The sequence below is a fragment of the Jatropha curcas genome, chromosome 2 (genome assembly GCF_041381405.1).
Source record: "Jatropha curcas cultivar XTBG-Jc1 chromosome 2, XTBG_Jcur_1.0, whole genome shotgun sequence".
Taxonomy (NCBI): Eukaryota; Viridiplantae; Streptophyta; class Magnoliopsida; order Malpighiales; family Euphorbiaceae; genus Jatropha; species Jatropha curcas.
The window spans coordinates 19901515-19928070 of NC_143152.1; the positions used below are offsets into that span (position 1 = coordinate 19901515).

The 26556-nt window shown below is 34.1% G+C and overlaps 2 protein-coding genes and 1 long non-coding RNA gene across 4 annotated transcripts; 2 read left to right on the forward strand and 1 right to left on the reverse strand.

Annotated features, from left to right (window-relative positions):
* Positions 1-7724: 7724 nt before the first annotated feature.
* On the forward strand, positions 7725-8399 carry LOC105648906 (large ribosomal subunit protein eL27x). Its single transcript, XM_012235406.4, has one exon. The coding sequence runs from the start codon at positions 7807-7809 to the stop codon at positions 8212-8214; it is 408 nt and encodes a 135-aa protein (XP_012090796.1). The 5' UTR covers positions 7725-7806; the 3' UTR covers positions 8215-8399.
* Positions 8400-13334: 4935 nt separating this feature from the next.
* On the reverse strand, positions 13335-18611 carry LOC105648907 (rhodanese-like domain-containing protein / PPIC-type PPIASE domain-containing protein). The gene is made up of 8 exons (XM_012235407.4): positions 18243-18611; positions 18036-18152; positions 17667-17758; positions 17427-17527; positions 17209-17319; positions 16336-16444; positions 14688-14738; positions 13335-13584 (listed from the first exon to the last, which is right to left on the reverse strand). The coding sequence occupies exons 1-8, from the start codon at positions 18472-18474 to the stop codon at positions 13504-13506; spliced, it is 894 nt and encodes a 297-aa protein (XP_012090797.1). The 5' UTR covers positions 18475-18611; the 3' UTR covers positions 13335-13503.
* A 1080-nt stretch (positions 18612-19691) lies between these two features.
* On the forward strand, positions 19692-25535 carry LOC149498356 (uncharacterized). 2 transcript variants are annotated; one of them, XR_016319790.1, is made up of 3 exons: positions 19692-20147; positions 20220-20248; positions 25291-25535. It is a non-coding gene; the product is annotated as an uncharacterized LOC149498356 (long non-coding RNA). The 2 variants fall into 2 exon arrangements; XR_016319791.1 differs by lacking the exon at positions 20220-20248.
* The last annotated feature ends 1021 nt before the right edge of the window (positions 25536-26556 follow it).

A 26556-nucleotide genomic window follows, 5' to 3' on the forward strand; every position in this document is an offset into this window, starting at 1 on the left:
TTGTTTACATACCAGATTTAATCGACGACCGCTTCTTAACTCCCGATTAAGCTCCTCGCTTAGAAAATATTAATTAATTTTAATTTGTTTAATTTTAATGTCCAAATATCACAATAAAAATGCAATAAAAATTAAATTAAATGCAAAAAGCGGTAAAGAAAACGCAAGGAGCGTGAGAGGGAGAAGGATTCGTCCGTCAACACAGACAGGGGTGTCAAAAATAGGCTGAAAATGGTCTATTTATAGGCCATTTTCGGGTCCAGGGCGGCAGGTGCCGCCTGGCTCGGCGGCAGCTGCCGCCCAAGAGGCTGGGCGGCAGGTGCCGCCTGGGAGGGCGGCAGGTGCCGCCCAGTCGGTGGGGCGGCAGGTGCCGCCCATGCTGGGCGGCTGCTGCCGCCCAGGCGGTGGGGCGGCAGCTGCCGCCGTGTCCGGCGGCCGGCGCCGCCGTAGCTGGTGGTGGCCACCATGTCTCGCTCCGGGAGCTTTTTTGGGAGTTTTCGACCTCCAAAAATCATTCCGGGACCGGTTTTGCGATCCTCGTGAAATTCCGGACGTTTCAAGTACCATATTGACATATTTCCAGTAAATGTCCAAAATGGCCTTCGGTCCGGCCGGACTGTTTGCAGTCCGGCATTGACACTGTAGAAAAGTCAAAATTTGAGTATTCACACATGTAAGCACATATGACATTATATTTTCATTATCTTACTTGCTGTTCATTATGTTGTATGACTTATGTACTTTTTAGTCAACATCGTATAAGTTATAAATAATAAAATCTCATAACTCTATGGCTCCATAAGAGCTAAATAAATAAACTTGTAAGCACACATAACATTATACTTTCATGCTCTTACCTGATGTTCCTTATGCTGTATGAATTCTACAACTTTTATTAAAACTCAGTGGATATCTCAACGAATAAAGAAACATGTAGCGCATACATATGTATAAATAAACATGTAATCACATATGGATAAATAAAATTGTAAGCACACATAACATTATACTTTCATGCTCTTACCTGATGTTCCTTATGCTGTATGAATTCTGTAACTTTTATTAAAACTCAGTGGATATCTCAACGAATAAAGAAACATGTAAGCACATACATATGTATAAATAAACATGTAATCACATATGGATAAATAAACATATAAGCAATTTTTAGTCAATTGTGAACCCCTACCCCAAATATCATGGCATATGAATGCATGTGACTAAGGGCAGAAATGCACGTGAATGTATGAGTCGCCAGCTTGTTTAATTATTTTAGGGTAAACTAGGAAAAACCCTAAGTGACTCCATTTTTAATTAACCTAATTACTAGATTAATTATCCCAATGTTTAAGGCATAGCCTACAAACCCGAGGCGGATCCCGAGACCATGTCATGTTGATAAACTAACCAATGAAATGGATGCTTTGCAAGGTGAATGATGTAATTGGACCAATTGAAAGTGATTTTGATGATTTCGACTTGCCGCTCGGGGTTAAATCCCAAACGTGCCTACGTACTTCCGTTTGAATGGAAGATCAAAGTCAACGTAGTTCGATGGGCCTTCTTTGAAGGGCTTTGAATGGGTATGCTTAATGTATGAGTGTGTGTATGCTTCGTGCATTTTTGTTTAGGCATTTTGCCAAAGAGTTGATTGATTTGTTGAGGCGTTTGTTGCCAAAAATGTTGTTGATTTAAGGCTTTTAGCCAAAAGATTGGTTGGGCGATTGTCGCCGAAATGATTAGGCAATTTGATTGCTAAAATGATTGATTTTAGGCGATTGCCGCCAAAATGATTGATTTTAAGGCTTTTAGCCAAAAAGAGTGATTTAGGCAATTTGATTGCCAAAATGATTGATTTTAGGCAATTGTCGCCAAAATGATTGATTTAGGCAATTTGATTGCCAAAATGATTGATTTTAGGCGATTGTCGCCAAAATGATTGATTTTAAGGCTTTTAGCCAAAAGATTGATTAATTTTAATGCATTTTGCCAAAGCTTTTGATTTAAGCGATTTGTCGCTAAAAAAGGATCAATCTCACTTATAGACAATTTGTTTGCCAGAAGTGATTAATTGATTTATAATGTAGGCAATTTATTGCCAAGAAAACGTGTTTAATTAAAGCTTTTTAGCCGCAATTATTTGATTAATTGGACTTAAGCCAGATTTGTTCGAAATAAAGGCGATTATACCATAGCTATTAATTAACTAGGTATTTTAAGCCAATATCGTCGGATTTAGACTGTAATACCACGATTATTTATTAACCGGGCATTTAGCCTAAACCTAATTATTTGAGGCAGTTTATTTGCCTAAAGATGTCATGAATGCATTTATGCAGTTATAGAATTATTAGGAGTAGAAGAGAAGAAAGTATGAAGTGCTAAAATTAAATAGGCAGAGTTTTGATTTACATACCTGATTTAATCGACGACCACTTCTCAACTCCAGGTTAAGCTCCTCGTTAAGGGAATTAATTTTAATTTAATTTTAAGTGACCAAGTATCACAACAATAAAATAAAACTAAAATTAAAAAAATAAATGCAAGAAAGCAGTAAAGAATCGCAAAGAGCGTAGGGAGAAGAGCGTCCGTCAACACAGACTGAGTCCGGAAAACAGAAGGCCCAGGGCTGCTTTTATAGGAAAAAACGGACTGTTTCGGCGGCCGGGTTCGGCGGCTGGGCCGCCGAATCTCGGCGGCCGGGCTGCCGGTGGCTGGCGGCTGGGCCGCCGGAGATCGGCGGACGGGCCGCTGGCAGTCGGCGGCCAGAGCCGCCGTGCCTGGTGGCCTGCGGCCGGGGCTCGGCGGCTGGGCCGCTGGCAGTCGGCAGCCAGAGCCGCCGTGCTTGGTGGTTTTGCTATTTCTCGCTCCGGAGGCTTTTCCGGGAGCTCCGGACCTCCGAAAAAAAATTCCGGGAACGATTCCGCGATCCTCGCGACGTCCCGGACGTTTCAAGTACCATATTGGCATACTTTCGGTGAACTTCCAAAATGGCCTTTGGTCCGGTCGGACTGTTTGCAGTCTAGGAAAATTGGCTCTTCGAGCCTCAAAATAATGGGTATTCACAGGCGACTGCAGCCGCTGTCGCCGGCGGCTGCAGCCGCTGTCGCCGACGGCTGCCGCCGCCGGCGATAGCTGCTCCGCCGCCTTTAAGGGCGGCCGCCACCGCCGCGGCCGGGAAAACTGGCTTTTTGAGCCTCAAAAATTGAGTATTCACATCAATATAATTGTATAGCTCCATAAGGTTATAGTGAAACCAAAGTGATAAGAAAAACTGTATGAAACTGGATGAATACTGTATGACTGGGCTGCTATGGCCCATATGTAATCATATCCACTCAACGGCCTGTAGCCGGAGTACCAAATTGTATGGGGCGCAGATCTGCTATCCTATGTCGCGACATAGCCTTATCTACGTGGTTTCTACCTAACCTCAATGGAGCATATTATCGGTATGTCAATAGTACAAAACAAAAGCATATTAAATGTGTCCTAACATTCATAAACCATACTGTTTACCTGTATGCTGATAGCCTCGCAAAGCGGGCAACTTGTGTGATGTTAGTTTCACATCATTTGCATGATTGCATGTCATTTTACATTTGCTCGTGTTGTCTTTTTGTTTTAAAGTGATTGTAGTAATAACATTTGAGCAAAGGAATACAATTTCATAGAAAAAGAGGTCCAAAAGGCATCAAAACACAAGTCGCGAGCGCGACATGAAAATTCGCGAGTGCGAGAAGCACACAAGAGAATCAGAGAGTTTACAGACATAATTCATGAGCACGACATGAAATTCGCGAGCGCGAGAAGCACACAAGAGAGTCAGAGAGTTTCCAGGCATAACTCGCGAGCGCGAGTCATATTTTCAGCTTGCGCAATCTGTACTATTTTGGTCATATCTCTCAATTTATAACTCCGATTTAGGTGATTCAAAAACTCATGGAAAAATAACACATAGAGGAACAAATAACTCTTCTAGAACACTTCCTAATTCCATCGTTAAACAGGGTCAAAATCAGAATGAAGTTACTGGTCAGTTTTCCAACAAATCTGTTCAGCATGAACTCAATATCTACTTCATTTCTTCATTACATCCCACGTTTTCTCACCATTTCCCAACCTCTTACTCAACATGCAACAACATATCTTCTCATTATCAACACACTACACAAGTTCTCATGCAAGGAAATTTGTTAAACTAAAAGAGATTAACCTTCACTTCAAAAGCTTGAAATCTTCTTCTTAGCTTCCTTTTTCTTCTAACTTTGAGCTCACCTCTCCTATACATCAGAACTCTTATGAATAATCTAAAATATCACTAAATTAGAGGTTGAATAAAATAGAACTTCAAGAAATTCTACTTACTTGGATAAAATAGAGGTTGAATTTAATGCTTGAATACCATTTAAAATTGATGAAGATCAAGATGAAGAAGGTGGAGAAAGAAGGTGAGTAAAGGAGATGAAGAAGATAAAGATGAAAATGGGAAAGTGAAATGGAAGTCTCGGGTAGGCTCCAAAATATCATTGATTGTGTATGTAAAATTACCAAATGGTACCTCAATTGTCAATAGGTTACAACTTAATACCTAAACTTGATCTTTTAGTGCAAGTAAGTCCTAATCCCTATACTTTGATCTTTTTGCTTCATTCAAGTAAGTCCACTTCTTTTCATTATTTCTGTTACATCCCATTCTACCCCATTCTGGACTCTAATGACTCGAACCGGGTTTTGGGTCAGCCCGACTCGACTCTATGCAACGACTCGATTCAGTAGGTTGTTACAGGTAACTTACTATTTCAGACACAGAAAAATGGGGCGTTACATTTACACCCCTAATTTGAACCAAAAGCTATTCGCTATTTATACTATTAAATACCATTTAGATTTATAAATTTATTTGAATTAAAAAAATAAAAGAAGGTAACCCGAGAAAATATAATATAACAAAATAAAAGTTAAAGTCATTAGCAATTGATTTTTCATATATTTTTGTTGAATAAATTAAATTACAATATAAAATTATGTACATTTGATATTTTCGTGCTTTTTCATTTTATTCTTTCCATTCCTACAATAAAACAAAAGCATAAAATATAATTTTTATTTCGTGTTTGCATATTAAACACTAAAATATAATTTTTATTAAGTGGTGGTGGTGGTGGTGGTGGCATGGTGATGGTGGTGGTAGAGTGGTTGAAGTTGTGGTGTTGGTGATGGTGATAGAGCTGTGGTGTTGATGGTGGTCGAGGCGGTGGTGAGGATGATGGGGTGGTGGTCGAGTGGTGGTAAATTTTATAAGTTGAATTGTTCAATGGATCAAAAGTAAAATTTGATGGTATCACAAAGTTACTCATTGAAAATAATAAAGTAAATTTATGCATTAGGCTATTTACAAAATTATTTATCATATTGTAATAATGCAAGATTTTATTAAAGTAGTTTTGTTTGTGTTATCGAATTTAAATAATTTTAAGTCTGGATTTAAATCATATGGAATCCAAACTCTTATATAAATATATATGGTTTTTAGTTTGATTTATAACCATAATTATTAAAAAATAATTGCTTTCATTCTGCTATAGTAAATTAAATAACAACAAAAAAAAATTAAATTTAAATAAAAAAATCAATATAACTAACCAAAATTAAATTACTTTTATTTTTTCAACTAATAAAATTAAAAATTTTAATGATATTGTTGCAATTCACAAACATGATAGGAGCATTTTTAGCAATCCTAATATTCTCAGTTTCACTTATATATATTATAACATGTATTCGTGTTGTTTATACTCGTTGTATATAACTCGTAATTTGATCTTTTTATATTTAATAAATTTTTATTAATTTTGAATTTGTAAGATTCCTAATTTCGGTTATTATATTGGGTATTGTGTATATATATTGTATATTAATAACATATTCTTCGTGTCATAAATAAAATATGCATTATACAAATTTTTGGAAGATATTTATAAAAGAAAATTGAAAGGCTAATAAAACTCTTGATTACGAAAATTGAAAGCCTAATAAAACTCTTCATGTCATAAAGAAAATGTTTAAGAGGAATCTTCCGCATGAAATAACATCAAACTCTTGTTTACGAAAGCAAATAAAACTTTTGATGGAATTTTCCTTAAAAAAAACTTTTAATGGAATTTTTTCTAAATAATATATATATATATATATATATATATATTTCATAAAAGAGAAATATAATTTTTATAATACAATAAATAATATTATATAATTTTAATATTAGTGTTATAATAAAAAATTACTTAAAAATTACTTATTTTTATAATATTATATAATATTAGTTGTGTATTACATAATTTTATAATAGTTTTAACTAATAAAAAATTACTTAAAAATTTAAAATTATAAAATAAAAATTATTTAAAAATATAATAAAAATTATAAAATTTTACAGTATTTGATTTTTTAAAAAATTATAGAATTAGAAAAATATTTGACTATATTGAAATACTTGGTTATAAAAATATTTATTATTTATTATTTTATTATTTTTTAATTATATTTAATTTAGATTAAAATTTTAATTAATTTTTTAATCATATTTGATTTATATCAAATAACTTATTTTTTGAGATAAAAATTGAGCGGTTTGTTCTTCGGTACAAATTTAAGTAGTAATTTATAGAAAAATTCAGAGGATAAATTGAGCCTTATTCCATAAAATTATATTCCTTAGAAGAATAAAATTCAAACTTAAACAGAAAATAATTAATTAAATTTAAATTAAAATTTCTTAGAAGAATAAAATTCAAACTTAAACAGAAAATCAATATAATTAATTAAATTTAAATTAAAATTTCTTATTTTTTAGCTAAAATAGAGATAAATTTTGTCATTATTAAATATTTTTTACTTTTTAATATTCTTTTATTTTATTTTTTAGCCAATATAGTTTAAATTTAAATAGAAAACTAATACAAGCAATCAATTAAATTCAAATGAAGATTCGAATTCGATCTCCCACCCCCAAGTAGCAAATATTTTGTTTAATTCATTGGAGGCATTTATATCAAAATAGCAATTGGAGTTACACAATAGGGATTAGTTCTCCCATTGGCTCATCAAATTAGTAAAAATATTGTGGTGTGTAAAAGACTCGAACTCGAGACCTTCCACTCGGATAAGTGAGAAGACTAACTAGACCACTATCCGATTGGCCCAAGAAGCAAACATTTTATAATTTATGAATAATTGAAAAAATATAAATTTTTTATTTTTACGTATCGGGGAAGTAGATTCAAACTGGATCTATTATCAGGTCGTATATGAATTTACTACTAGATTATTCCTTTGAGTGCATACCAAATTTTATTTATTATTAATATGTAAAAATAAAAAAAAATACATACATCTATTTTTTTTAAAGGTAAAAATTCAAACATCTGTAAATCATATAATCATGCATCAGAAAATCATCCAGCCGTCTTAAAATAAATAAATAAATAAACTCAGCTTGTGGATAATTAATAATTAACATATTTATTTTAAGCAATGAAGAGTAAGGCCCAATATTAATATTCTATTTAACCTATGCAGAATAAGGCCCAATATGAATGCGAAGAGTGAGGCCCATTAAATCCAAAAGAAACCCAACAGCAGCGCATATATTCCAAACCTGGCCCAAATAGACTCCAAACAAGCCAGTTAGGGTTTCATTTGACACCGCCTGTATATATACATCTCCTCGTTCTCTTTCAACTCTAGGGTTCAGATAGAGCGAGAGAGACCGCCACACACGAAGAAGGGACAAACGCCAGGAAAATGGTGAAGTTCTTGAAGCCAAATAAGGCGGTGATCGTCCTTCAAGGCCGCTACGCCGGTCGCAAGGCGGTAATCATCAAGTCCTTTGACGAAGGCACACGCGACCGCCCTTACGGTCATTGTTTGGTTGCAGGGATAAAAAAGTACCCGAGCAAGGTTATCAAGAAGGACTCAGCAAAGAAGACTGCCAAGAAATCCCGCGTCAAGTGCTTCATCAAGCTTGTCAACTACCAGCATTTGATGCCCACTCGCTACACTCTTGACGTCGACCTTAAGGACGTTGTCACCGTCGACTCTCTGCAGAGCAAGGAGAAGAAGGTGGCGGCTGCTAAGGAGACTAAGGCGAGGTTCGAGGAGCGGTTCAAGACTGGAAAGAATAGGTGGTTCTTTACCAAGCTCAGGTTTTGAGGATTCATTTCTTAAGAGTTTTGTTTGGTTTCTTTATCTTTTATAAGAAAGGAGTATGATCTTGTTATTGTAAGACTTGTTAAGTAGTAATCGTTAATTTTGGATTTTAAGATTTGTGTTTTGATGAACTTACTCAGATCTGATCGGATGAGTTGTTTCTAAGTTTATACAATGCATTTTGAATCTTTCCTTGTGCTGTTTTTTTTTTTTTTTTTTTTTTTTTTTGTTTGGTTTGGTCTTGTGCTCTTTACTGTAGGCTTTGGGCTTTATGTGTTATTCATTAATTTGATTAAATGTGCTGTTTACTTGCAATTTGTTAATTTCTTAATCCATAATGTGTAATTGCCCTTTTCTATTTCCAGGTGGAATTGCTGTTGTTGGTTTCCTTGTTGCCAATTTCAAGTTTAGGTTCATATGAAATTAGTATGCACATAACCTGAATCTTTTGCGTCCTCAATTATTTTATTGCATGCTTTAGTATTTGCTCGCATCTTGGTTTATTATGGATTTGTTAAATTCTATGTTGATTATCAGTGTTGTGTCTTCGGGTTCATTTCTTGATTAAATGCTATATTTTGCTCATATTCGATTCCTCTACATGTTTGTGTTTATGTTTCCTTAAGGTCTTGGGTTGATTTTTGATATAATGATCCCTAAGCTGAGTTTACTTTAGGTATGGCTGAAATACTGCTTCTTTTAGAATGTCTTGAGTGTGGCAGATTTTTCTTTTGTATTTTCTTTTCACTTTTCTTGAATGTTTCTTGGGAGCGCGCATGGTAAGCTTGTATATATTGTGAGATCTCAATTAGAGGGAACTTGTTAATAAGATCTCAATTGAACAGAATGGACAGGTCTATCGTTGTCTTTCTTAACATTGTCGAATGATATTACAGTGTGTGGTAGTGGATGCCTTATGAATTGTCTGTTTTAAATTCTTTCATTGATATATATCATGCATTGTGTTCATTTGAGTTCACTTGAAAAACTTGCTAGTCGAATATTGGATATATCTTGAGTTGGACTAAAAGGAGAAATCATAAATGCAATCTGAAGCTACAGTGACCTCTATTTTATACCAGTTCAGGAGAAGCTGAATGTAGTTTTCTTGCCCTCTCTTAGTATTAGATGTCCAGATTTATTTTTCTTTTTGCTATTTGATTGCAATGATTTGTATAATACATGGGAAATATATTTCTTTGTTTGATGTCTTGTATATCTGAAATTGGTTTAGAATTGAACATGAATATCAATATGTGATGTGATCCCTAATGTTGTTGAATCATGAAGTATTTTTTGTTTGCATTGAAATTTTATTGTTGCTCGTCTTTTGTTTTGGTTTCAGCTGATTGTGTTCAATTTGATTACATGTGCATTATAGATTGCTTTTGTCCTAATGCACCGCGCAATGACATTAAAGTCTCAAGAATTCTGATTTGCTTTGTTGATGCTTTGTTTCAATTCATCAGGACTAGATCCACATATTCACCATGCCCAAGCCATAAATCTCCTTGCAAAGCTTTCCCTTTTGAATTATTAACCATCGCTTCTCTCTTCAAACTCTTGCACTTTAATTAATTTGGTACAATTCTACAAAATTGAAATACTTCTGTAGAAAAGATTTTTGAAAGAGTTCATTAGCATCCCTAAAATGACCATGTATTATTTTATGGGTAGTTTGTTATTTCCTCTTTATCCCCTTTCCCTAAACTGCCTTTTGTTTTACTATTTGCAGTTTTTCTATACATGTTTTATATAATTAGTAAATTAGCTGTGGGCTTTTGCCTAAGAAAACAATAATGCATTTATCAAGTCCCAAAGGCTTAAGAGAAAAATGAAATGGGTCAAAATCCACCCTGACGAAACATGGGACGATAACCATGTAAAGATTGAATTTCTTGTAGGGAGCCCAATCATTTAACTGAAGTCTAGATAAGAAAGACTGAAGTCTAGATAAGAAAGCCGTCGTTGATTTTAATTTTTAAGCCTGAATACTAATAGATTACTAATAAAACTCGTTTTGTAAACGTTTTTAATTTTGAAAAATCAAAAAGACCATTTTTCATATTGATATGGCATATTCACAATTTGCATAAGATAAATTACATCCATAACAAATAATTAAACATATAAAGGAGAGATGAGAAAATAATTACATTTTCAATAAAAATTACATGGAAATAAATAAACCTATAACTCATTAATTAAAATTCCTTTCAAGAAACCTACAACCAATTAATTACATTGCAGCATTGGAAGTTTATAAATGAATAGTAAAATAATAATTTAAACATACACTTTTAACATCCATCTAATTAAAAAAAAAAACCATACGACTAAATATATAAATTTACCTCTACATTTTAAACAAAAAAACCTTGTAGTTTCCTTTATTTTTAGAATAGCTTTGTGGGCACATTAAAGCACAAAATTACTAATATTACAATCTTGTTACAATCTGAAAAAGTGACCTCTCTTTACTTTTTTCATCAATACCTCAAGCTATAAATCAAATTTTGTAAGTGATTCAAGTTGGATTAAAAACTAGACATCTAGGAATTGGAGGTAACTCTATAAGTCAAGGGTAGAAACCCTTCATTTGAGTTCTTGAGAGCTCCTCGAGTTGAAAATTTTGAATCGATCTTAGCGTTTGAAATTGAAGTTTCGAGACGGAGAAATCATAGCATCGCCAATTTGACGAGTCACGCTTCATGAGGTAGGCTTCTTCCCTTTTCTTTTTAATGCTTAATTAGGTTAAATTTCAGTTAATTAGGTTAAATTTAATTAATGCCTAATAGCTTAGCCTTTCATTAAATTATGCCATGCTTAGATCTTAATTAATTCCTGCCATATTTAAGTTAGCTTTTAAAACACTAAATGCCTAAGATGGTCCGTAGCAAGCAAGGAAGATTGAAGCAGAGTTTACATCTATAATAACCAAATTAAATTTAGGAACTTAATCACATATATAGAATTACATTTTCAATCACTTATGATTAGGGCTAGAAGCTAAACTAGCTTTAGTACTTAAATCCTATATTTTAGGTCTCAATACACATCTTATGCTTTTATTGTGTTTGCTATTCTACCTCTTTCACATGTAGGCCCTCAAAGTAAGACTCTTGGCTTTTGATAAGACATGAATGTGTCTTGATGATGAAATACATGTTGTTGAGACTTACATATTTCTTTGCTCCTACCTATTTCTCGTCAAACTTTTGTTGACTAAAGTCAAATGATTTTTAACTTCAACTTGCGACTAAAATCAAAATACTTTTATTTTCAAAACATGGCAACTGAAGCCAAGAAACACTTTGAGTCAAGGCATGACAATTAGTATCAAAATCAAACCCCGTCTAATAGATGTGTGATTAGAGGACAAATCATATGAAAGCTGATGGACCTGTGACATCCTCACCCGACAAAGTTATTCAAAGAGGGCGGGTAAAGAAAAACTCCTAACAGGCTTCTAATATGACAAGGCTAACTAGAATAGTGGAATGCGAGACACATGAATAAATAGAATCATGCATTCAAACGAGGAAAATTAATGATCAGACGCCTTTTGACAGAATGACCCGGAAAATTGAAAGAATTCTAGAATTAAACATGCTCGTTTTAGGAAAATCTTACGATGGATGACCTTCAAATTAAAAATAATAAGGAAGTACTGCTTTTGCTTAATTGAGAAAAAGGAAGAAAAGTTGTCATCAAATTTGGAAATAAAATTAAAAAAAAAAAATTATAACAATCAACTAATGAAGTGAAAATATTTTTTTAAAAATGTCTCTCTCTTTACTTTGTTTTTCCTTCAATATAGTATTGAAATTCGTACTGCTTTATTCCATCTTCTCTCTCTTAATTGATTTTCTGAAATTCAACGTTCGAGGTACGATGGAAATCGTTGAAAAGTGAAAAGATTGAATAGGGAAGTGGGTGTTCTAAAATGCAAAATAGAGAATTCAACAGCATGTCCACATAACAAGAGATTTGAAACTACATCTTTTGCTACATGTGAAAAAATGGGTCGCACGTATGTAGTAATATTTCCGGTAAGCCAAATTAGACTGACGTACTAAAATACAAATGTTAAAAGTTTCGCACACTTAATTCATACATTCAGATACCAAAATAAAAAGTTCAGTCACTAAAGTTATAACTGTCCCAAATATTTTTTAGGATTTTTAGGTTTTTATATTGAAAATATTGATTGGATGTACAGTTACAATAACTTTTAGTTTTCATAATTGGTTTAACCATATAATAGTTATTTAATTGATATATTTTGCAAGTTAAAGTATTTAATGATCGTAATTTTATAAATTTTTATGGGTCAAAATAAAAGGTTAAGAGTATCATGAATTTAAAGTAATAAAGCTCGAGATTAAGTGAATTATTATATAGTCCAATTTATTATTCTATTTTTATTTTTTAGATACTTCAAAATTTCTCTTTATTTTTTACATTTTAATTTAGCACTTAAGTCATTTTTTTAACAAATATTAATATTGAATGATAATAATAGTAAAAAACACACTCGGTTGAGAAAATTACTTTTTTTATTCAATTTATATATAAATGGAAAAATTACTATTAGGTCTTATATTATGCTAAAATTATTATCTTCTAAAATTACTTTTTTAGAAATACACTACCTTACTCCTAATGTTTGCTTCCGTCAGCAAAAAAGTGTTTCATAACATGACTACCAAAATCTTAAGTGAAGGATTGCATTCTAGTTGCGGTTGATAGATATGGGAATTTTTTAAGCGTAAAAGCATCCTTAATACTAAAAAAAAAAAAAAAAAAAAAAAAAAAAAAAAAAAAAAAAAAAAAAAAAAAGCCCATATTTCAAATCAACAAATTCAAAATAAAATAAAAATAAAAAAGAAAAAGAGTAATGCCTATCTGACAACTAGACATAAGGACATAGTGAATACTCATTTTTTTAATGGTGAGTGGTTCCTATAAGCTCATAAGGAAAATTCTCTCTTACCATAGTCAACACAAGTGCACAAGAGGATTCATGTTTCTAAATGTTATCTTTCACTTCTCTACAAATTCAAATCAACCAGTAAAGCAAACATTGAACATTCTTTTCTTGGATCATTGACATAGAAACATAACAAACTCATTCCTTTATTTTCCCGGGAAGAAAATCCGTAAAAAATCGTCAGTAACTTATCACAGGAGGTACATTATCATCCAATTTTCTTTTTCTAGGAACACATATGCAGTTGAATAACAGTTCCAATTAGAACTGTATGAGAATTAATGCAATGGCAAACTCTATCAATACATAGGAACCGACGGATCAGCCTTGACAGCATATGAATGTATTCCTCCAGCCAAATTAAATACTCTCTTGAAACCCTGAACAATCAGAACCCAATAGAGAAGGTAACAAATTAGTATCACAACCACCAAGCAACTATACTTGTAAATTCAAAGTACTATCAATAAAATAAATTAATAATTAAATAAACAAATAAAATCATTAAGATGCATGAGTATGAGCAAAGACAGTAGCATGATACTACTACCTTAAACATGGTGTATACATGAAAAGAGGAGAAAATATGGGAGAAAATAGAAACTCCTAATGAAATTTTGGCAAGAAACTTAGAACTGCTTCAATTTTCAGCTTGCAATATGTACCGAAACTGTGGTAGACGACCAACTAAGTGATAGCCATGCTTGCAAAATAAGGTTATAGATAATGTGGGCCATTTGTTGCTTGAATTCATTTCATGTATTAGGTAAAAGAATATTAGTAATTTATCTTTATTGGCTGAAATGAACAAAAATAGATGCATAATGGACTGTAACAGGAGCAAAATTTTGACAATTTTTTGTTTAAATCGTAATTGGCACATGTGAAGGCATAACCAGATCTAGAAGTTTGTTAGTAATGGTGGTAATTAAGCTTAGGTATGGCTTAGAGTATTGGGTAGTTGGTAGTTTAGTTGTTGGATAAGAAAGCTTCTCTCCCTATAAAAGGGAGGCTGCTGGAACAAGAAAATGTAGACAAAGAAGAGAGGCGGAGGATTCTTGTGAGAAAATCATCATTGAAAATGAAGAAGAAGAATAAGAGGAAAGATTCTGTTCTTTGAGCATTTTATTCTTGTTTTTCTTTTGTTTATCTCCTCTCCAACTCAGAGAACATGATTAGAAATCAATCACTAGCAACAGATGAAGATTGATAAGTGAAACAAAAAACAATTAGGGGAGAACAGGAAAAGCAAAACTATGAATAATCCCAAGCCCAAGGATACATCAACCCAAACATAGCAATATAATCACGCAGTAACATGAATTTCTGGTAATAATTAAATGTTGAACTAAACATCACATACCGATATAAATTGAGTAGAAAAATCATGCAATAACGGATATTTGCCCCCTTTAATGTCCAATATGCACTAAAACAAACTATTTTGGGGAAAAAAGAAAGGTTACAATGGAAAGGGCTTTACCTGTGTCTGTAACCACTTTGCAACCTGTAATGATCGCACCCCATGGTGACACTGGAAAAAAAAAAAAACAGTTCTATGAGGAATCTAGAAAAAGAAATTTAATTTTTTCAATTGTTCCAATGATTCTCTTTTTTAAAAAATAATCTTCAAGAATCTGTCGCAAAGAAAGCACCATGCAATTAAGATGGAAAAAACAATTATGGAATGAAAAATTAAAATCCAAAACACCTTTAGATGACTCCAAGGATCAATAGATCACCCACATGGAAAGTCAATCATCATAAGGATTTTATGGTCGAATCATATTTCAAATCTATTAAAGTTAGAAAAGCTTATTTGAAATTGTCTCAGACCAAAATTATCATTCCTTTTTTGTTTCTCTGTAAATTATACAAACAGGAAAAGCTTCAATATGAACTAGTTGAATCAGGTTACTTGTGACTTGTAAGTCAATAAACTGGCTCCTTGGCAATTGCCACTGATATCTGTAAAACATTTGCATCTTTACCAGCCAATATACTGAGACATGCACCATCCCTAGCTGAGTTAAGTCAATCTACATTTCAGCAGCAATGTCTGTTGGATTATATCTCATATCATAAAAAATCTGATTAACTTTTTCTAGCTGTAATGAAGCCACTTACAGGCATCGGCAACTAGATATACATAGGAATTTTGTTACCTCACTTTCCCAGTTGGTTGGTCTTCCTTCTCTTAGCACCTCCATGTTCCTTTCAAACTGGAAAACCGACTTACATTCTTCCAGGTTGTCTATTTATTCTGACTCGAGCTTTTGCATGCATGGTTAACATGAAACTTTCATTCTGTTAAATCTTAGGGGGTATCTATAATTTACAGTTCACCCCTGTACTGCATAAGTTTCAGTTGAAGGCAATCCAAAGGATAATGCTATTAGCAGTTTCAATAAACCTCCTAGCATCACCAATATAGTGCATAAGGCTTCCACTCATCAGCCGTACTTTTCTTCCCCAAATCAGTACTTGAGTTCACTAAACAACTTCATTTACAGTTTTACCCTGTATAAGTTTGAGTTGAAGAAAATCCAAAGGATAATGCTGATAGCAATTTCAATAAACTTTCTAGCATCAGCATAATAGTGCATAAACTCACCAGTCAACAACTCCTCATAACTAGGACCAGCAGTAATTGAGTTTTGTCCCCCTTCTCCAAAGGGGTAATTGAGTCCACTAAACAGCTCCATTAATTACTCTATCCGATAATGTAAGTTTTTCCAGGAACAGGCACACGATTATTGTCAAGCATCATCCAAAACTCAAGTCAGTTAATAAGAGCTTCAAAGTTTTATATAAATAAATACTGAGAAATTTCTAATCAAACAGCAGAAAGATCCATAAATAGATAGCTAGGCCATAAGAACAATAAGAATAAAGAAAATAGGAAACTGCAGCATGAATAACACAGAAGAGACCATCTTGGTGCAGACTACCAGTTATAGAAAATGCTAGATTTCAGAACATCCACTTAACAGCAGAAATTCTTAGAAATATAGGAAAATATAAATTGAGATATTTCAATTCAATAAGACCTTATTATCTTTTAGAATAAAAAAATAACAGCAAAAAAGAAAATCTTGTAAAACAGAAAAAAGGAGAATAAATCTACACACCATGACATAGGTATCTTTCTGAGGATCAAACTTGGCGGTTATTTCAGGCCCCCAGTTTCCAAATTGGCTGAGGGGAAGAACCTCAAAACCTGGCAGAGAAGCTCTTGCCCTATTACAGAATAAAGATCAGCACAGTCAGACAAAAAATGAACATCATTGACAAATAATGCAAGAAGAGTAAGAAAAAGAAAACTCATAGCAACAGCAAGTAGGCAACTATTTCCAGGAAGACTAAAAAGCACACGCCAAAAGAGGAAAAAGAGGGGACGAGTGAAGTTTCATGGACGGAGAGAGAGTGTTATTTCTGTCTCCCTTGATTAAACTTCATGTCAGCTAAAGCAATACTCCAATCTTGCCTTATGACCAACTGTAAGAAAAATCTAGTCAGTTCTTATTCATAGGTAATCTGTCAGTCAACCTCTCTATGATTTCTTTGGCATCAAGCTTCATGAGTGGACTAGATTAATAAGCATTGTTGTTATACCGAGAAACAGTACCAGTACAGTATCTAATCAACCATTTTAGTCAATGCATGAAAGAAGTCTTCATTGAGCAGACTCAAACCTCAGTCAATTAAGATGCACAAAGTATCCAAAGTAGTGCAGACACTTCTCTTAGTTATGCATGGTTATATATATATATATATATATATATATATATATATATATATATATATATATATATTTCAATTCACAAAATGCTTCAATTAATTCCTGAATACAAATTTCCATCTAAAGAATAAGAATAATGTTATAAGAATTATTCCGCCCAACAACTTAACTTTTGAATCTCTGAAGCACATCGCAGACTTTTTCAATACATATCATCAGATAATAATAATTAGAAAAAAATAAAAGAATAAAATGAGCATACACTTCATTAGGTTCTCGAACATCAATCAATTGACCCAGTTCAACAAACTTGGGATCTTGCATTTTAACATGAAACTCATCTGGTTGAATGTCTTGAAGTAAAGATCCTTCTCTGGTAGCACAAAATACAGATCCATAAGGAGAAAGAGAAAATAAGAGTTGGCACTGACATTTCTTTCTTAGAGCAATAATCAAGTGTAATCATGTTCTCACGCATACCTCTCAGAAAGAACTTGCAACAAATGCCACCCAAATTTAGTTTTACATCTTACAACTTTGTTCAAAGTGGCACTAAATGCAGCTTCCTCAAACTCTGGTACCTTGGAAAATTAAACATTCAGCATCAAGAAATTAGCAATAACAAGTTGAACTATATGCGAACAGCTCTACAAGAACAATGAAACAAATTTGTTTTCCAATGAAGACTGGATCAACTGAATTTTAATGTGATCAACGTACCATATCTCCTTTTCTGACCCACCCAAGCATTCCTCCCTCTGCTTTGGATGGGCATATTGAATATTCCAAAGCAAGGTCACTCAAATCCTCTCCTGCATGAAAGAAACACAAGATAACTTTGTTTTAGATAAAGGGTAATAAAAATTCAATCTTTCGCTCATATTTCTTGCCATAGTATCAATTGAAATAGAAAAACTTATTTCCATAAAAAGATCTTCTAAATAAATGAACAAATAAATCTTAACAAGAAAAATAGTATTAGTTCAATAAACATATGTTAGTCGGCCTAGTAGGGACATTAATCCACACCAAAAAGATAGAGGGATCCCACCTAAAAAAACCATATTAATCATCATCTAAAATAGTTACCTCCTGAAATTCTCTGTTGAAGCTCCAACAACAACTTCTGGTCATCTTCTTTAACAAGCAAATGCTGCACCAATATCTCTCTTGCATCTGCTGAGCCACTTCCAGAACTAAAAGAAGCTGAAAAAGCACACAAATTGAAAAAAAACATACAAAGAGTATAATCATGAACCGCAATAACAAAAATGAACAAGCAATACCCATGTATACCTTTGCGATATGTAGGGCCTAGCATGGGAAGGGACCGGTTAAAGAACCGAGAAGATGAATTGTGTATGAAGATTTTGGGGAGAAAGCTAATGAGTGGAGCAAAAGTAGAGAGTTTATGGAGGTGAGAAGGCGATGAAGAAAGAGAAGAGAGGGAAAGCGTGGGACTTACTGAGAGTTTAAGAGCGAAGAGGGCAGGTGAAGCTACTGATGGGAGATGATATGGTTTTAACATTGCTGCTTTTGATTTTCGGAATTCGAGAAGCGAAAGCTGTTAGAGACGTGAACTAGTCAAGCACACCGCCGTAAGAGCGTAGCTACTAGCTGGAGGTAGAGGCGCCCATGCCTTGGCTCGGGTTAAAGTGGTGAATCCTGGGGAGGGATCGGGTTCGGTGCGGGTCAGGATAGAGGTCGGGTTTAAATTACCAATTAAAATATATTTAATTTTTTTAGTAGGGATTCACTTATAATTTTTTTCCTATTTTAGCTTGTGAATGAAAAATATTATTAATTAAATGTTTAGATTTTTAATTTTTTTTAATTTAGTGACTTTGATAAAGTTGACACTGAAAAATACATGAAGACTAAGACTATGTGAGAAAATAACAACCAACGTTAGTCTATCTATGATACGATCGATGCTATAACATATTTTGTTTGGGCGGCGAAATTGCCGAGATTGTTAGTGCTAGAGCCAAGATTTTTATTTTGATAAATCTAACCTTCTTTACAATTGTCTCTGTATTCTATCTCATTTCCTCTGCAGCAATTCTCCTCTCTACATAACAACCGCCCAATGGCTGCATCCAATCCATTTTGTCAATTTTGTGATTGTGCATAACATCTTTCTTCCTAGGGTTGGTCTTAAACAAGAAGCTAAGGGCACCAAAATTGAAATTTATATTTGAAAAAATAAAATGGCTATTTTTCATTATTTCATAAGGTATTTATAAAAAAAATGTAAAAAATGGTCGGAAAAACCTTACAATCTAACGAAAGTAAATTATAAGGATGTTTTAGTATATTTTAAAAAAGACAGAATGAAATAATTGTATTTTGCAAACCACAGTGATCATAATGTATGTTTCCCTTTATATCTTTTCTATTAGTTGGAAGTGCATATTTTTAAGCGAAAATTATTATGTAGTCCTTGATATTTGATCAAATTAACTAAATCATCCTTGTATTTTTATAATATTCATTAGTAGTCCTTGAGATTTAATTTTGTTAGAATAGTTAGTCCTTGCATTCCAATTTTTTTGAGTTTTGTCCTTAAATATTACTAAAATGCAAAAAGATGAGAGATAAATATTTTATAAAGACAAATTTACCCTTAATAGGATATGACAAAAATGATATTTGTTAAAAAGACAAAATTATCCCTCGTAAAAAATTAACAATAGGATCGAAGGAGTCCTTAACTCCTAAATCTCCTCTCATGGATCAAAAGAGTAGCTCACTGCCATCATCAACAATCGGATCTGGGCCACCACAGGGCTCCAATCAAGAACATGCCCATCACCAGCACTCCAAGAGAGTCTTGTCGGTCCAAGCAAAGACATACAAAGACAGAAGCGAAGTCAAGGGCAATAACGGGGCAGCAGCGACGATGTTGCAAGAGCACCAATGGATCTCAGCACCTAAGGCAATAAGGGTTTAACTACTGCCTTGTGGTTGTGGTGTCTGTCAACTCAACCTAGATCAACTCTAATGCTCTTGACACTCTTTCTTCTCCCTTATTTCATCTTCTACAGGTGCTCTTCCTTCGTTCACTACTAATTTCTTGCTTCTGTGCAAAAAGATAGAAACTTTTTTTGACTTATGAAACCCTCTTTTAATTTTTAGGAAGAGGTGAGCTCCCATCACTCCCTCTTTCCTTTTAAGATTCTACCTTCTGGGTTTAACAGGGTAAGTGATTCAAATTTTGATTTTTCAATCTTCAATAGGTTCAAGTTTTATTAATAAAAGTATTTCTTGCAGGAGTACAGGACAAATAATTTACTTAGCAGGTGTTAAATTGAGTTCTCCAACTTTTTCTTCTGTTATGGCCAATCTTATACCCATTTTCAATTTCTTGCTTGCAATAATCACTGAAAGTATTTGAGTTCCAATTGATTTCTGAAGATACCCATATATACATTATATACAGGAGTGTCATATTATAACTATACTACTAATTATACATATCAGAAATAACAAATAACAAATTGACAGATTGTCATTATCTCTATCACACCCCCTCAGTCGAAGGGGCAGCAGAGCGAACACTTAGACTGTTTCTGAAATCATCAAACAAAACGCGCGGAAGACCTTTTGTAAAGATGTCTGCAATTTGATAACGAGAAGGAACATGATGAACTCGAACCTCTCTTTTTTGAACTTTTTCACGCACAAAATGAATATCCATCTCTATATGTTTAGTGCGTTGATGCTCAACTGGATTCTCTGACAAATAGATCGCACTAACATTATCACAATATACCATTGTAGCTTTTGATATCGGAAAATGTAGTTCCAGCAAAAGATTCCTCAACCAACAAGATTCAGAAACAACATTAGTGACTCCTCTGTATTCAACTTCTGCGCTTGATTTTGAGATTATACGTTGCCGCTTTGAAGACCAAGAAATAAGATTATTCCCAAGAAATATACAGTAACCAGAAGTAGAGCGGCGGGTGTCAGGACAACCACCCCAATTGGCATCCGTGTAAGCCACCAGAGAATGTGCCGATGATTTATATAACTGTAAACCATAATGAATTATTCCTTTAATGTACTGCAGTATTCGCTTTAAAGCCTTCATGTGCTGTTCAGTTGGAGCATGCATAAAGAGACAGATTTGCTGGACTGCATAACAAATGTCAGGTCTAGTAAAAGTTAAATACTGTAATGCTCCAGCCACTTGCCTGTATAACTTAGGATTAGAACACGGTTCACCACTTTGAGCACTTAATTTGCCTGTTGTATCCACAGGTGTGAGACTCGATTTACACTCAGTCATGCCGGCACAATCTAACAGTTCAGCAGCATATTTTTATTGCGTCAAAAACATACCTGCGTTATTGCGTTGAACTTTAATGCCGAGAAAATAATTAAGTGGTCCTAAGTCCTTCATTGCAAACTCAGCGCTTAATTTAGTAATGATGTCCTTTCTTAAAGCAGCTGATGAAGTTACAAGAACTATATCATCAACGTACAGTAATATGTATGCCATTTTTGCATGGTTATGATAAATGAATAAAGAATGATCACATGTTCTATGAATAAAACCAATTGTTGCCGTAAAATCAGTAAACCTTTAGTACCAAGCACGAGGGGCTTGCTTCCAGCCATATAAAGACTTCTTTAACAGGCATACATGATCAAGCCGGGAGGAGTCTCGAAATCCCAAAGGCTGATACATATAACCTGTCTCATTGAGATTACCGTGCAAGAATGCATTCTTGACGTCAAGTTCATGAATGGACCAATTCTTCGAAACTACCAGGCTAAGCACCATTCTGATTGTCGCAGGTTTAACAACCGGACTAAAGGTATCCTCACAATCAATTCCTTCCCGTTGAGACCTGCCATCACCTACAAGACGGGCTTTATGCCTCTCAAATGAACCATCAGAATTCTTTTTATGACAAAAACCCACATTGATCTAATAATATTGACATTTGCTGTACGAGTAACTAAATCCCAAGTCGTATTCTTAATGAGAGCCTCAAATTCATCAAGCATAGAACTTTTCCAATTCGGGTCTTTTAGAGCTGACACAGGATTTGTTGGTATAGGGGAAATAGACGAAGAAGTAGCAACATAAGACTGATATTTTGGGTTAGGCTTAAATATTCCTGATTTACTACGGGTTGTCATATTATGAGAAGGTGCAGGTGGATTTAAAGCTTGGGAATTATTGACAGGTGCATGGTGTTGTGTCATATTATTGGAAGGTGCAGGGGAATGTTGTTGTGAAGTTGGTATAATGGGAGCAGGTGATGACACATGTAAATGCTCATCATTGGTAGTTGGAGAAATAGATGAATTATGTAGCCTATGTATCTGTAGTGGTGTTAAACTACCATCTAGAAAATCATATTCAGAAGTGTTAGCAGCAGGTAATTTGGAAAAAGGATACCGATTCTCATCAAATTTAACATGTCGACAAATGATGATTTTATTTGAAGACAGATCAAGACACTTATACCCTCTATGATTTGAAGGATATCCTAAAAATACACAAGGTTTAGATCTTGGCTCTAACTTATGAATGGTGGTAGATGGAATTAAAGGGAAACATAAACACCCAAATATTCGTAAATGAGAATACGACGGATATTTAAGGTAGAGCATTTGAGTGGGTGACCTGTAATTCAATAATTTGCTAGGAAGTATATTAAGAAGATAGGTGGCAGTTGATAAAGCATGATGCCAAAAACGTGCAGGTATAGAAGCATGAAGCAAAAAAGTTCGAACCATGTTATTGATGGTTTTAATTTTACGTTCAACTTTACCATTTTGAGAAGAGGAATAGGGACAAGAAAATTGAAAAACTATGCCATTTTGTATACAATAATCATGAAATTTGACATTGTTATATTCGCCACCATTATCACATTGTAAATGCTTAATTGTCTTACCAAATTGTGTTTGAACATATTTAGAGAAAGAAATAAAGACACTAAGCACTTGAGATTTATGTGATATTGGAAATGTCCACAAGAATTTGGTAAAATCATCAAGAAACAAGACATAATATCGATGACCAGCTGAACTTGGAACAGGTGATGACCATAAATCAGTATGAATAATATCAAATGACATATTTTTAGTGGAACTATAAGCATGAAACGGCAGTCTTATAGATTTCCCTAATGGACAAGAATTACAAAATGGAAACTTGTCGTTATTACAAGAAATAGAATTATTGTTCCTAAGAGAAACTAGCACATCTTTCCCAGGATGACCTAAACGAGAATGCCATGTGGAAGAAGAAAGAACAAAAAACGCAGACTGAACAGAAGATGGTATAACGCAATTGAATGCAGAATCAGTAAATGGTTATAAATCACCCGTGCTATTGCACCTCAGAAGGTGGCTCCCCGTCAGAAAATCCTTCACAGTAAATCCAAAAGGATCAAATTCAACAGAAACTTTGTTATCAACTGTAAACTTTCGAACAGATACAAGATTTTTAATTAAATGTGGAGTATGTAAAACATTGTTGAGATGCAAAGGGGGTTTAGTAAATGGTAATAATGCATGACCAAGACCATGAATTGGAATAGTGCTACCATTACCAACAATTATTCCATTATTTCGGCTCAAATTAGAATAAAAAGTGAGATTACCAGAATTTGCAGTCATATGAGAAGTGGCAGCACTGTCCATGAACCAATGTTCCTCAGGCAGTTTTAACGACAAAGTATGCATAGCCTGATCAATGTCTGTGGGAGCATAACTACTAGAGGCAGCAGTATAGAAAGCCTGCGACGGAGCAGAAGACTGTGGCTGTGATGGTGAATGACCCAAAATTCCTTGTTGCCGTGCTGGGATAGGAGGCCTATAATTCCATAAGGGATAAGGACATGGAGGTGCAGCCCACTGCTGCAGCTGTGATTGCTGATCATAATACGAAGGCTGCCATACTCCGAGAAACGGATATTGCCATGGATGAGAAAAACCACCCCCTCGTGGAAATGTTCGACCACCAGAATTATTGCCACGTCCTCCAGAATAATTTCCACGGCCACGATGCCTATTATTTCCACATCATCCTCGATTAGTAGGTCTGGCAGAATAAGAAGACTGATTCCATGATTGTTGACTAGATGATAATGTTTCAACAGGAGGAGATTTTGCCATCATAGCCGTAGGAATTGATGCTACTGCAGCATCGACTTTAGCTCGCTCAGCTTTAGTAGTTTCTTCAAGAAAAAGCATAGACCGAACCTGTGCAAAGGTGGGAAAAAGTACCTTATTCTGGACTAATGTGACCAAACTGTCATAAGAATCCGTTAGCCCAGTTAGAAGTCGCATCACCAATCGTTGATCAGAAACCTTGGCACCAACATTGGCCAGCTGATCAGCAAGTACCTTAAGACGGCGAGTATATGCCTTCGCATCTGGGAAATCGCGCAAACTAGTGTTTGCAAATTCAGTTTCAAGATGAATAGCCCGAGCAGTTTTATTGTCTTGAAATAATTCTGCCAAACTATTCCAGGCATCCAAAGCAGTATCCTGGGGATTAATAATTATGTTAAGAAGGTCATTAGAGATTGTTCCATAGATCCATTGACGAACAATTCTATCGATTCGATCCCACTGCGCTTGTTCAGCAGCAGTTCTGACGGTGGCAAGAGAGTCACCACTCGAAGGACTTATGTGATCATATGTAAGGGTTGCTTTAGCATGAATGGTGAAAAGGGTAGCCCAATTAGAATACTGAGGGTTTTCATAATCTAGAATTATTGGAATATGAGTTTTGATGTTGGTAATTGTTGTGGCAGGATGAATCTTCTCGGCCATTATAAAATAAACAAGGAAGAAGAAGAAATAAGAAAGGAGAAGTTAGGATTTTTGCTCTGATACCGCTGATAGGTGATCTTGGGCCTTCTTAACCCCAAAAGCTAGCTCAAGAGGTGAGGCTTTCCCTTACACTTATAACTTGATCACCAGCCCCTTCTACAACCGATGTGGTATAACCCAACAATCTCCCCCTCACACATCAGGCCATGGGTCAGAGGAGCAACAACCCGTACTCTCCCGGAAACTGGGCTGAGATTGTTGTAACCTGGGCTCTGATACCATGAAAGTATTTGAGTTCTAATTGATTTCTGAAGATACGTATCCATCTGTACATTATATATAGGAGTGTCCTATTATAACTATACTACTAATTATACATATCAGAAATAACAAATAACAAATTGACAGATTGTCATTATCTCTATCAATCACAAGGTCAATCTTCATTTTTCTTTTTTTTTTTTTTGGAAATCTTTTTTTTTTCTTGTCTTTGAATGGAAGTGACTTTTTTTCCAATTTTTTTTGGAAAAATTAACAGGATGGAAACTCTAGATTTAAGAAGATCAAGCAGTCTAGCTAAACTTTTGGGTGCTCAAACCTGATTTCTACACCCAATTATGTGAAGGAGAATCAAAAGGTATAATATGGAAGAATGCAAGAAAGCTAATAGCCAAGATTGCTTCTGCAAAATTTTGTCAACTCCACTTTGAGGCCCACAACATATACCCAGTTTTGAGTTTTATTCATAGCGATTGCAATTTATTCTAAAATTTATCATGGTTACTTTTGTTTTGCTTTGGTGTTATTGTTGAGAAATCGGTGGTCTATTGATGACTGAAATGGTTTAATGGAGATGAAGATTGAATTTTTTAAGAATGCATGGTTTATTAAGATAGAATTGGAGGGTGGTGATGTGGTGGCAGTGAAGAGAACCAGAGAGAAAGTTCATATCAAAGCAAGGCAAAGAGATAGGAGTAGTTAGGCGGGGTTACTTTGGTCTTTTACATTTTAAAAGTTAGGGTATTCTTTTACAATGGGATTAACGGTAAAAACCAAAGAAATTTGATGGAAGAATCGGCTAGTCTAATAGAGTTAAAGCGGGACTATTAATTAATATTATAAAAATGCAAGAATGACTTAGTTAATTTGGTCAAATGTCAGGAACTACATAATAATTTTCTCTATTTTTAATTTCATATTATATACTTAACATTTCGAGTATAGAATAATTCAAATTAAATAAATAAAAAATACTAAAAGAATGACATATCCCTTTTATAGTGCTCCTCGAAATTTTTTTAAATATTTAAATTCTTCGATGATGGAATCCAAATCAAAAAGTTCAGCAATTTATTGCTTGGTATTAAAATATAAGCTTTTCCACAAAAATTACCTATTTGGTATTTTACTGCCTGCTTTTCTGTGATTTAAACATGACCTATTACCTAATTAGTTTAGATGATATCACAATAAAAAATTAAATAATTGTATAAATTAATTTAGAAACAAAGAGTAATGAACATCAAAATAAGGATTCCTAATTTTCAATTACATTATCTTCCTCAGTAATTCGGGGATACACAAACATAAAATTTATTTTCAAATACAAACTTAAAATAACAATCTCTATTCAATTTAATGAAATTAAAAAAACATTAGTATAAAATTAAAAGGGATTGGATTTTCAATAAGAGCTCTATGGCAATTTGAGGTAGAGAGGAGTAATAGAAAGAGGCTACGGAAACTTTTTTTAAGAGCAATAGAAAGAGAGGTTTAACTTGCTTAGAAATGGTGTATTGTTTTT